The 13,044-nt window shown below is 40.5% G+C and overlaps 1 protein-coding gene and 1 long non-coding RNA gene across 4 annotated transcripts; one reads left to right on the top strand and one right to left on the bottom strand.

Annotated features, from left to right (window-relative positions):
- Positions 1–6,306: 6,306 nt before the first annotated feature.
- LOC139589822 (uncharacterized) lies at positions 6,307–8,721 on the bottom strand. The gene is made up of 2 exons (XR_011679139.1): positions 7,429–8,721; positions 6,307–7,234 (listed from the first exon to the last, which is right to left on the bottom strand). It is a non-coding gene; the product is annotated as an uncharacterized lncRNA (long non-coding RNA).
- Positions 8,722–8,756: 35 nt separating this feature from the next.
- On the top strand, positions 8,757–12,889 carry LYSET (lysosomal enzyme trafficking factor). Of its 3 annotated transcripts, XM_071426581.1 has the most exons (3): positions 8,757–8,934; positions 9,307–9,375; positions 10,794–12,889. In XM_071426581.1, the coding sequence occupies exons 2-3, from the start codon at positions 9,317–9,319 to the stop codon at positions 11,203–11,205; spliced, it is 471 nt and encodes a 156-aa protein (XP_071282682.1). In that variant the 5' UTR covers positions 8,757–8,934; positions 9,307–9,316; the 3' UTR covers positions 11,206–12,889. The 3 variants fall into 3 exon arrangements, with proteins under 3 accessions (XP_071282682.1, XP_071282683.1, XP_071282684.1); XM_071426582.1 differs by lacking the exon at positions 9,307–9,375 and having other exon boundaries at positions 8,762–8,934; positions 10,794–11,643; XM_071426583.1 differs by lacking the exons at positions 8,757–8,934; positions 9,307–9,375 and adding an exon at positions 9,859–10,241.
- Positions 12,890–13,044: the final 155 nt, after the last annotated feature.

Here is a 13,044-nt window from a genome sequence, read left to right as displayed (position 1 = left end):
TTGTATCACTGTGCTATTAAATTTATTATCTCACATACTCAGTGCCTGACAGTCTGTAAATGAAGCTTAGGCAATGAGCACATCCAAATGCAGGACTTGTTACAATCCCAGGGTGTCATTTTGGAGCTGCCTGCACGGGTATTGCTTCCCAGTCACTTTTCTGACAACTAAAAGGGACACTTCTATAGGCAGGATCACAGCAAATATTCCTAGTGGTTTTGAACAGGCCAATTCTGTGCTTCATATGAATGTACCACATGTACAAGAGCAGCCTTTAGAGTTGAACATACAATGTCAATGTCAATTTGGGATTTTCCCTTCTCTCAGAGTTTCTGGAGAAGAGAAGGAATGTTAGTGACTGAAGGGATGAAGACTGCTTGCCTTGAGCCTCAGTTTTCTGGTGTGACCTCTGAAGAAAGCTTTTCACATGGATGAAAAGTTTGTCCTAACCTCTGCCTATGAAGATTCCCATTGTTTGATAAGGAATGAACTAACATTGTACCTATTCCCTTCATCAGAACCCAATTTCCATTACCCAAGTGGCAACTGTCCCAATACATACAGAAGCTCAATGTCCAAAAGAGATCTATATACTTGTTTCTGAAATTGTGCAATAAACACAGATACATACACACTCCCTCTTTTATTTACTTGGAAAACAAGCTAAACAAATCAGATGGAGGACAAGTTATAGGAATGTTCTTCTTGAACTCTCAGAACTTTGTGTAGTGGTTATTTCTGCTCCATTTGCACCAAGCCCATGAAGTGGGATTCTTTTTTACATGGAGACCTGCTAGGAGAAGACAGGTTGAGGAACACCCTAAACCAGAGGAAAGCCCTCATGCCACCACTTAGATGGCAGAGGCCTCAGGATATGCTAAGGAGCTGTCATAAAAGTGTTTCAAGCACTTATGTAATTTTTCAGCTACTTGGACTATAGAGTTCTCTCAAGAAAATGGTTTTATAAGCCAGAGAATTAGAAGTTAGCCCAGATGTCTTGAAGGTAAAGCTGATAGTGGTTTCAGGTTAGATTTTGGCTACTCTGCAAACCCAAAGAGCCTGCCAGAAGGACTGACCACAATTTGTAGGACATCTGAAGATGATGAAGCCTGGATTGGGGTGAGGGAAAATAATAGGCATGTGGGTCTTGTCAAAGGATCTCACCTACTCAATCTTGAGAGAATTCAAACCTGTTGCTAATCATCTCCACTTGCTATCAATGACAATAGCCCCAAAAGACTGGTTTTCCATCTCTCCACACAGCTGGGGAAAGGACAACTTGCAGCTGTCACAGACTTTTCTACAGTTACAAAACTCTTGTGTTGCTGGCTAACATTGGTGGGGTTTTGGGGGCCTTATTTGTGCAGATTTTCAGAGAAGGAGCATCTACACCTTCTGTTCCACTGTTCTTTCTGATCCTCCTGGGTTAGGGTGCTGTTCTCACCCACCAGTGCAGTGCTGGCTAACCAAGTCTCTAAGCATTTTCACTGTGTGAAGCCACTCCAGAAAAGAATCAGGCTGCCTAATTTTACCAATCTAAAGATTTTCCACTGCTTCAGAGGCTGTTTTGCCAAAGCACTTAGAACTAGCGCTTCAAAAACTTGCCAACAACCTGAGAATCATAGTTTCTACCTAGTGAAAAAAGAGTGACAGAATAGAAGATGAAAAAACCTTGAAGTGGTAACCTCTGCTTCAACACCCAGATCAGGATAGGTTTAAGTTTGCATCACAACCCATTGCAACATCACCATTTATGCACTGGATTCACTGGTGAAGCACTGCAACTGGTAACAGTTACCCAGACCACAATAACTCCTGGCAAAAAAGTTCTGCACTGTGTAGAGGCATCATTTTAGAATGGAAGTGCTCTAACTCCTATTAAAAAAGCAGTGCAGAAATGCACTTACAGTGACACACTAATTTAAGCCAGGTACTCTTTCATGTGGAGAATGTGTTGATTTGGATGCACTTACACTTCTAACAGTCTCATAAGAGTGTATTTCTTTATTCTCCCAGTACCTTCCTGGTTTTATGATGATTATGTTTACATTGTGTGGTTGAAAGGCAAATCAAGCATACATTTGTGTGGAGAAGTGGACATTTCTCCTCTTTAAGAATGCCAACAAATGCAGTAATAAATGTGCTAAGCTGGAGATATTTAAATATTCACTTGGAATTATATGACAGAGTATATGACAGTAGGCATTACTGAAATTTCCTTTTATATAGCACAGAGCAGCAGCTTAAAAATTCTGCACAGTAAGGAAAAAACATAATGACTTTTGCTTTAAAGATTTGCAAATACTGCTTAATGTGCTTTTGTTAAATGAAATGCAAATACTTACTTACTGATAAATTATTGAAGTTTTCCCTTTGAGAGTAACCAGAGTAACCATCAACTGCTGTTAATATCTCTGTATGAATGTTCAAGTCATTCTGGATCTCTGTGCTGATTTCTGGTACAGATCTCTAGCATGGCCTTCAGAAAAAGGCAAATTCAGGTAAAAGGGTAAGTGAGTACTTAAAAGCTTCACAGCTACAGTGAACAGACTTTTATCTTTCACTAAAGATAAACAACAGGACAACAACAGGAGCCCTCCTTACAGATGAGGATGAAGATTTACTTCTAGTTGATGACATTTGTATGAAAGCCTCTCCTCTGGTGCTGGCCCTCTCAGCTGAGCTGATATCAAGCACTTCCATGAGAAACAAGGTGCTCAGCAGGTCTGGAGCTTGGATAAACCATCAGGTATTTCTGTCATCCAGCCTGCCTCTGACAGCGATTTCCCATTGCCTCAGACAAGTTCTATTTTTTTATAATCTATGCAGACATTTCTGGCACTAAGAACCTCTCAAGCCTCATATTATATGGGTGGATATCTTACATATATGCCTCTTGCAGTACATTTTAATGTTAGTAACTATGGGTAATTCCTAAGCTCTAACAGGACAGAGGGAAGAGGTTCCTAAAAGACACACACATAAAATTCTTTTTGTTTGTTCGGTTTGGTTTTGTTGGGGTTTTGAAGCTTCTTTGGTTTTTTGTTTGTTTTGTTTTGGTTTGTTATTGTTGTTTTGGCCTTTGTTTTTGTTTTTGAAATATTAGATTCTGCAAATCTTAAACACTATGCTGTCTACCTCCTCCAAACCTCCATCCTGGTCTATGCAAAAAAGTTGGGATCTTTGACCTTGGGAAAAGGCCTGATCTGAACTGAATTCTTTCACTATTTGTTTAGTGAAAGAAAGTTATGTTTCTGGAAAATCTAAATATAGATACTCCCTGCTGCATACAGTTTACAGTCTAGAGCAAGATAGGTACACCCTGGAAATTGGGAATCTCAGAAGAGGCAATAACTAAATCTCTACAATAATTCTATGGTATTACTGACTTGCTTCACATAAGCACCACTGAAGGAGAGATAATTAGTGGAAATTTAAAAAAAGATCACTCCTCTTGTGAAGATGGAGCAGTCACTCTCTGAGATGGTCAGATGTTTCTCTTGGCCTATCTATATGGACGGAAGGATTCTGTTTTTCTTCTTAACATGGGTCATTTTTCAGTTAACTTGTTTATATGACCAAATATGTTGACAGCAGCAAACTCAGCATGGAAATTTAATAACTGTTCCTTTCTGGTTAGTATGAGATGACTTTAGTTGAAAACATGGAAAAGCAGAATTCTCAGGAGTTTAATGGTGGCTTTGGAAGTGGACTTGGGTGGTTTTTATATTATTTGTGGGGATTTCATCAAAAACAATAAATTGTAATGAATAATGGTTTTTTTGAAATGCAATTTATAACTGTAAACTGGTTTGACAAAAATTCTGCAAGTTCTCTTTCCTCCTAGGCCAGTACAATGCTGGGTCATATCACTAGAGCTGTGAGATCAATATTTGCATTGCTTCTGCAAAAATTGTGTTTGTCCTCTGTTTGAATAAATGCCACAGAGAGGAATAGGCAGTTACCAGACACCTCTGCCCATATCCTTTCAGTATGTTTTGTCAGTTCTTGCTCAACTTTGAAGGCACTTTGTAATTGGCTGCAAAGGAGAAGGTAAAAGCAAAGATTTTATCTCTTTCCGGCCGGAATTGTTTTAGCAGGGACAATGCAGCTATGAGGGTAAACAATGAGCAAGGTATTATTCAGAGGTAAATAATGAACAATGCAGACATGAGGGGTACATTCAGAGGTAAGTAATGAACAAGAGTTCAGTCTAAAATACCAAGGCCCTTCTTCATAAAAGACTCAGTTCTTTATAGGCACACTGGCAAAGGGTTATAGTGTGTAATTCTTCTTTTGGCAGATATGTACTGTGGATGTTTGAGAGAATGAGATAGCTATTTATTCCATTTGTAAATATCAAAAAGTTTGTTGGAAACATGATAAATATTTCTACAACTAGGAACAAAGTATGGATGGCATTCAAAGAAGCTGGATAACACGATTGCCTGAAGCTTAACTCAGATGTGGCTGCTGCCAAAAAACAAACAGTAGGAGCAGAATTTCAGGAACTGAGAATTTAGATTAAGGTAATTTAAGGTCCCAAAAATTCAAAGTATACAAAGTAAGTCAAAAGTGATAAAGATAACCATTCGCCTCACTGAATAGCTCTTTTTCATGTGGTCAATTTAGCCAAACCAAGCAAATACACTATTTCAATTTAAAATGAGAAAAAATAAAATATAAAAATTCAATCCTATCGAAAAGTTTCTTGCATGTTCCCAAATGAATGTGCCACACTCTATAAGAAAACAGGTGTCACCAACAAAAAAATTCAAAGAAAGACAGCAGTACAGACAAAACAACCACCCAAGAAAAAAAAAGACTCAGAGGATTATGGCCTTATTTTCAGAAAAAACAAAAGTTCTAAAACACAAATGAAAGATTCATAAAACATAAAATAAAATATGAATTGAAGCAAACTAATGTTCTTGACTCACACTAAATTATAAGAAACTGATCAAAACAATTTATTGCACCACGACAGGATACTACAAAATTCACTGTAACTACATCTAATAAATAAAGCTGCTACAAGCTACAGAAACACCGGGCATTCATTCACTCACTGATAAAAATTCACATGAGTGTTTTTCCTTGGAACCCAAACATATATGCAGTCTGTAAGGACCTAGTTCTCTACCCAAAAGTGTGGTTTAGAGTTAGGATTAAGAAGGAAAAGATGCAGGAATGTGATGTTCTAGATGAATCACAAATCAGTGTCCTACAAAGTCGAAGGCAAATGCCATCTTGACAGAAATGCCTCTCTTATTAGATTCTCACTTCTTGATTACTTGTCAGTGAGAACCTACTACAACTCTGCTAATATAAACATAAGATCCACCCAAAAGGATGTGAGATGCATTCTGTCCTTCAGCTTCTGCCTTTCATTTGGAAGCTAATATTGGTTTTGTAATCATCTCAGGTATTCTACCTTTGCTTTTCTATTTAGGCCAAAATCTAAGCCTAGGAAAGGCTGATTTCTATTAATACTGAGTTATGAAAACTTTGTTTGACTTAAAGATTACAACTAACTCTTCTGATCCCTCTTGTCAACCCCCATTTATCCTATGTAGTTTGTCAGAATCCTGAGCATCCTAACAGGCCTTAATAGCCCCAGCAATCCTCACCTGACCCCTGCCATGGGCTCAGGAGGCCCAGTTTAGCCAAGCCCTGTGCTTTCATGCCTGACCTGTATCAGTACATGTCCCCAGCTCAGCCATGGGCTGTGCCAAGCTATGTTTATCTGGGTCTGGAGTCACAGACTGACTTCCTAGCTTGACCTCAGTCTTTTCTTATCAGTATGGACCTTCATGGCAATTCCTGGGTGATGTCTGGCCCTCGTTCTCACTGCATCTGACCCTAGCCTGTGGGCTGCCTTCCCAGCTTGACCTTGCACCTACCTTGTTACTTGCCTGATGCTCTGTACTCCTGTCTGAATCCAGTGTTCCCTGCTTGCCTTGCTCAGGCTCTGTGGGACTGGGCTTGGGCATTCATGCCCTCACTGATAAAAATTCACATGAGTGTTTTCCCTTGGAACCCAAACATATATGCAGTCTGTAAGGATGCTAGTTCTCTACCCAAAAGAGTGGTTTAGAGTTAGGATTAAGAAGGAAAAGATGCAGGAATGTGATGTTCTAGATGAATCACAAATCAGTGTCCTACAAGGCTCTGGCCCATCACCTGTGTTATTCTACTTGGCTCCTGCCCTCTATGGAGCAGCCAGCTCTTGCTGCTCCATTGCTTCTCTGGTTTACCTTCAAAATAAACCAAATATTTCTATAAAAATACATTGTATGTCAGAACTAGGTCAAACACTTATTTTTTAATGCTACAAAATCCCATGATTAATTCTTTGATTCTGTTCATGAAATATTATTTCCTTTGGATTCAGCAGACTTCTATCTTCTCTGGTTTCCCAAGCTGAATATTACCCTTTTGAGTCCCACCAGGTGTATGTTCTCATTTCAATATGCAGAGTTATGAGTTCTTTCCCCTTATTATTACCAGCACTTGTGACTGGAATTTGTCTAAAGCTGAGAACAGTTGCTTCTTGTTCTACTAATTTTGGTATTATTTCCTCCCCCCTTAGAGGCTGCTGCTAAAACTAACCAGCCAACAAACCCTCAGTTATTTGCTCTGTCCCTTCCTGTACTATGGCAGAGATTAAGCACAACACTGAATTTATATAGATTGAGATCTAGCCCAAAAATACTACAAATCACTCTGGCTGGTGTTATGCCTTAGCCTTCAAAGGCAGCTTGTGACTGTTATAACTCTTCAAATTTTTTAGATCCTTCTCTTTATAGCCACAATCTCAGGCTCTATGTTTATCACAGAGGACCCTTGGTTGAGTCTTTTAACCTACGTGGTTTACAAGCAGGTTAAATCCTAAACCATCCTCTTTCCAACTCCAACCATTCCATGAAAAGACAGGCTTCTTAAATAGGAATAAGGTCCACATATCACTGATTTTTCTTAGGAATCTTAAGTGCAAATGCAGGCTTTACACTTAGCACATGTATCCACTGCCAAGCCATACATTCACACAGTCACATACTAATTTGCACTGGAAGCCTTCTCTTTGACATCTAGGTGGGTTTTTTAAAATAAACTGGTTCATCATTACCTCTAACCTCAATATAAGAAAATGCAATATAGCCATGCTTGAGCGGAAGGTCTGTTAGCCATACAGGAGCTTTATTCACTTTTAGATCAACTGGAACCTCACCACCTGCAAGAATGGAAAGAATGTCATTTGGTTGAGAGAAGTGTTCCAGGAGTAATAACCTGTATGTAGCTATTCATATCTACATGTGTCCTCAGAACTACACTAATTTAGTGGTTTATTTAGGTTTAGGTTTATTTAAACTTCAGGAAAGATAATGAAATCTTCATTCAACTGAAGTAAAGTGTAAAATATCTGACCTGGGAGCCAGGGTGTTGCTCAGGTTGCTCTGCCTGTGGTTCTGGGCGCCATCTTGTGTCATTTTTGGGCCTTCAATGAGCATTAAAACAATAATAATAATTTTTAAAAAACCAACAACAAAACCCCCCAAACAAACAAAACCAAAAACCCCCAACCAAACAACAACACCAAAACAAAAAAACCAAAACCAAACAAAACAAAAAAAACCCCAAAACAAACAAACAAAAAAACTCCCCCAAAACAACAACAAAAACACCAAAAACAAAAACCCAAAACAGTATGACTTAATTTGAAGTTGCTGTATGTTGAGATTTGTATTTCTGACTCTTGTGGGCTCTCAAGTGTCCCTTTTCTCTACTGATATCTGCAGCTCCGTGCATTTCTTCATCAGCTGTCCTGACTATAATCCAAAACACCAGCTTCTAATGCTTTTCATTGAAACACCAAACATTGCAGGATAAGGCATCACAGATTTGATTTAGCAGCAGCTCTTACATACTGTGTCACACGCACCTGCTACGTCCCCAAGAAAAGTGGCAGAAGATCCTATGTATTTAGACATAAACAAAAAAAGTCATTGCTTTAGCAACTTTTGTTTCTTATTGGGTATTTCTTTTCAAATCCTTTTTTAGCTTCCTTCAACTTAACGAGAACCGATGAGAGTGAATTGTGGCCCCTGCTGCTTTCACAATAAGAAACAGTAGTTTTCTCATGACTGGAGGATACAATTTAGTAACAGGTTTCACTTCTACGTAAGGCGATGCAATTTCAGTGTTAACTGGCACGGAGCTCACGTCCCAGTTCCTGATTTCAGGCGAACACGTTCTCACAAACTCTCCCAAAATCATTGCCCTCATTCCATAGCACACACCTGAGCGTGTAATTCTGCTGTTAATTTAAACCATCTTTTAGCGTCATTAAAAGCTTTTCTCCACTAGATCATAGAGACATATGGACCTTAAAGATCACCTGATCCCCAACCCCCGTTGCTATGGGATAATAAACTTATAATATCTCCTGATAATTCAATTTAATAGAAATAATCCACTACGTCATGTTTATGTATAAGCATATACTGGGAATCGACTACTCGTTTGCCACTTGCTGGACTGTTTCAGTCTCTGTTGTAACTTCCTTAGTAATCGTTGTTGTTACTTCCCTCGGCGGGCTCACGAGGGAAAGACACTTTGGATCTGCCCCCCACGAGGAGCCGAGCGCCGCCTCAGGGCGACGCCGCCATTTTGGGCGAGGCCACTTCGGCCGCTGAGGGGCGCGCGCCCGAGCCAAGATGGCCGCCGGCCAAGGCGCCCGCCCCGGATGCGGCCGCGCGCCCCGGCAGCCGTCGGCCCGAGCCGGAAGTGCCGGTGCCGGCGGGCGGCCATGGCGGCGGGCGGGCAGCGGGGCGGGCCCGCGGGACTCGCCGCCTCCCGGCGCCGCGGCGCGGGCTGAGGGGAGCGGGCCGCCCGCCGCCGCCCTCCCGCTCCCTCCTTCTCGGCCGGAGGAAGGTAAGGAGCTGCCGGCGCCCAGAAGGACCCGCGGCGGCGAAGCGCGTCTCGCCCGGAGCGCGGGTCCGGCGGGCGGTGTGCGCGGGGGTCGCCGGAGGAGAGCCCCTGAGGGCTGAAGGGCTCCGAGAACCATCGCGGGTGTGCCCAAAAGCTGCAAGTTGGAGCTGGCTCTGAAAACGGAGAATAACAATGAGAAGAGTCTGTTAGCTCAGCTTCTTTTGATATAACCAGGAGCTAAGGTTCCTCTTCTGGCTACTGCTCAAGGGCAGGATCAAAACGCGCTGATATTTACCTTCTTAAATCTGGTGCTGTTTTGATAGTGTTTATGTTTTCAGTATGTACATACCTTGTGACGGTTTATTTTCCTCGAAGGCGACAACTCATGAGCCAGCTCGGATATGCCGAACTGCTGGGAAAAACAGCCAGCGGCTTCTTTAGCGGGTAAACGCAGACCTGGCGTTCAAGTTTTTACCTTCTAGATGAACAGTTCCTTTCAACAGTTTTTCAGTTGTCCTACTAAACGTATTGACTCGGGGTAATAAAGGGAAACGTGCAGCTGAGTTATATAGAAGGATCAGCTGAACGAGACGTTGACATTACTTAAGTGTACAATAGCCTTCTCAAGTGTTTACTGTTCTCTTTTAGGTATTTACTGTTCCTTCTCAGGTATTTATGTCCCTGAATGTTTGATTCTTTTAGCCACCATGAATGCAGGAGTCTGAGGGCCAGAACAATTTCTCTAGGGCTGTCTTGATCATTCTGTCATGTCAGGATTGAGAATATCCCTCAGTTATGTAAAATCAGGATTGCCAACAAAACTGGCAGATTGGTCTGGCTCAGAAAGGGTGATTTAGAATGGTGTAATGATTTTGTATCATTTATGGTAAATTCTGTAATGCTTCCATGAATTGTTACTGTTTTCTATGCATAATGCATTTTTCAATAAGCATTTCTGCATGGTATTTTAAAGGCCTGATATATTTTCTTAAAACAGCACTACATAGATGGATTTTACCCCTCTGTAGGAAAAGGTCTGAAAGGTAAAAAGCCCAGAGGGCCGAAAAAGCGGGTTTTTTTGAGAGCCCTAATCAAGTTCAGAGAAGCAGTGGTTCTCCCTGCCCTGTGCAAGGGCTGTTTGGAGGGGAAGAGGTGAAGACTTCATTTGTGTGGAGGTACACTCCAGCTGAAGTGTTAGTGACTGCTTTGAAGAGTGTTTCCAGTCCTCTAGACCCATCTGGCCAGCTGGAGATTTGAAATAGCTCAAATTGAGCCCAGTAGTGTCTGTGAGGCTCCAATAATTTGTACAGGTACATCCCTTTAGTGCAGCCTAAGCCTTGAACCTCATGTTCAAATTTCTTTCTGTGGTTCATAAATGGGCACTCAGCTAGAGCTTAATGCAAGTGGATGTTGCTGCACCACAGACAAGCAGTGATGGTACCATTACTGGCTGTCTTGCAGGCATCAAAGAACTTTCCAAACTTTACTTATTTATAGAAAATCTTACATTATCTCTGTGTCTAGAGACATTGAGGGCAGATGAGGTAGGTAACTTACCCAATTGATGACATTTGTTTTATTCCCTAAGTACCTGGCTTAAGCCAGGTATATCCTGATAGCCAGCAAGCCCTAAACCACCCAGAGCAATCAGTGGAGCTTCTTATGTTGTTGCCATTAACCTGTTGCTGGCAGAGTAGTGATTTTCTATGATGTAGAGAAAACTCATGTCTTCAGAAATTGATATGTGTGTTTTAACTAATGTGCATTGAAAAGTTATAGAAAGTTAACTTATGAAAACCAAGGTTCATCTGTTGCCTCTCTTTCCAAGCTGTACTGAACGTTTCTGTCACCTTTTGTTTCAGGTGCAGAGCATGGAGAATGATGAACTTCCGCCAGAGGATGGGCTGGATTGGCGTGGGGCTGTACTTGTTAGCAAGTGCTGCAGCTTTTTATTATGTCTTTGAAATCAATGAGACTTACAACAAACTGGCACTGGAGCACATTCAGCAGCACCCCAAGGAGCCACAGGAAGGAACCACATGGACACACTCCTTAAAAGTACGACTGCTATCCCTGCCCTTCTGGCTGTGGACGATAATATTTTTAATACCGTACTTACAGATGTTCTTGTTCCTCTATTCCTGTACGAGAGCTGACCCCAAAACTGTTGGGTATTGCATCATTCCTATCTGCTTGGCTGTTATTTGCAATCGTCACCAAACATTTGTGAAGGCCTCTAATCAGATCAGTAGATTACAACTAATTGACACTTAGCTCAACTGCTACTTTCTGTTGCTGGTTTGAAGCAATTGCATTTGCTTGATCTAATCACAAGACTGAAGTTCTGAGTGAAGGCCGGAAGGGGCCTTTTCTTTCAAACTGATAAGCAATGAAGAGAATGACTGTTTTCTATTTAAAGCAAACAAGTAATTACAAAGGTTTTTAATTGTGGATCTATCCAGTGGCCAGAGTGTGTCATGTGATGGAAGTATTCCTCATTTTGCCTTAATGATGCAAAATTGCAACTCTCCATCTGAAATGTCCTGTGGGGAAGCAAGTTTCTGGTCCACAACTTTACTCCTCTGTGCAAAAAAGTGATTTCCTATATGTTTTCCCTTGGAGTGAAATCAATGAAAAGATACTTCTTTTGTGGTAAATGTAAAAGGAAAAAAGAAATTAGGAACGTGATTATAAAAGCTGCTCTTAATGCAATTCTTTGCTTTTTCTTTTTTTTTAATCTACATCAGTGCTGTTTTAAATGAATTTTTAAGAATAAGTTTAGATACAAAAACAGGAAGCAAAGAATAAAGTTTGTGCAAACCTTTAAAGGGAAAAAGTACATTTTTTTCTGTGGTAGGCTACTTCTTTTCAGTCACAACAGTCCCACACTGTAGTAGGCAGGCAGTGAGGAGTGGCATAGGCCTGGAGATTGATGTTTTAAACTGCTCCTACAACATCAAAAGCAATCTATGCTGGCATTGGCTTGTAGTCTGCACAAAAATTCTTTTGTGTTTCCTTCTCCTATCATCTTGCTTGATAAAATTACAAATTACTGAAATTTATGACCATTCCAGTTTCACTCCAGACATCATGGGAAACTGTACTCCAAGAGAACTGATATATTAGGAAAAACTTTGAATTTGGGAAAGTTAACTGTTTGGGAGATGCTACTAACAGATTGTAAGACAGATAATCATGTTTCCTCCAGAAATTCAAAGAAGTAAGGTACCTTCTCATTCTTGTAATGAATGTAAATTTCTTCAGTCATACTGAAATTCCATTGAGATTTCTTTGCCATAGTTTCAACCTCTATTTTTCAGTGCTATTTTGGAATAGCATATTTTGAATAAGACTGAATCTGTTCTTTCTTTCTGTCCATTTTTGTTTCTTCTGAGAACTAAGTTTTTGTCCCAGCCATGATGGAAGTAACAAATATGAAAACAGTGCAAGATACACTTCTCAGAAGCAGTAGGCTCAAAAGAATTATGAGCTAAACTCCTTGACTATAATTTCAACTGTATGTGATTGTCCATATCTAATCATCTCAAATGCTAATCTATTTCTGACTGCTTTAATGGAATCCTGGAGAGTTGTCTTTCTCTTCCTTTGGAAAGAGAACACTATTTTCACTGTTGCTGTGTTTAAGCATGGCAGTTCCAATACCTTAAACTTTCTGTTTGCACTTGGAGATACTTTGAGACACTGGTTTCAATCGTCAGCATTGGTGCTAGGACCTGAAAACAATGTAGCCTTTGCAAGAAGGGTTTGAGTTCTAAGTGCAATATGAAAAGGAAGAAGCTGCCATCTTAGTGTGCTGGAGTAAGAGTAAATTATAAACTCTGATGAGTCGTTAGTATCTTGGGGAGTCAGAGCTTTTAAGTTGTGTTGTTTCTCAACTTTTAAAATCACCATGCTATTTATCTATAAAATAAAAACTTTTCAATGTTTATAAACACAAGTCTATTAATGCAGATACTTATCAATAGCTTTTCATTTTTGTTGTTTGTTTTTGGTTTAGTGGGGTATTTTTGTGTGTTTGGTGCCAGGCAGCAGTGCTGGCTGTCAGTTACTGTAGCCTGTGCTCATGTCCTTCCCTCAGTGTGTGTGTTCAGT

The sequence above is a fragment of the Agelaius tricolor genome, unplaced genomic scaffold (assembly GCF_023055355.1).
Source record: "Agelaius tricolor isolate 1412-34295 unplaced genomic scaffold, bAgeTri1.0.p SCAF_5, whole genome shotgun sequence".
NCBI lineage: Eukaryota > Metazoa > Chordata > Aves > Passeriformes > Icteridae > Agelaius > Agelaius tricolor.
The sequence above is the reverse complement of the archived record's forward strand: the minus strand, read 5'-3'. Positions and strand labels throughout refer to the sequence as shown.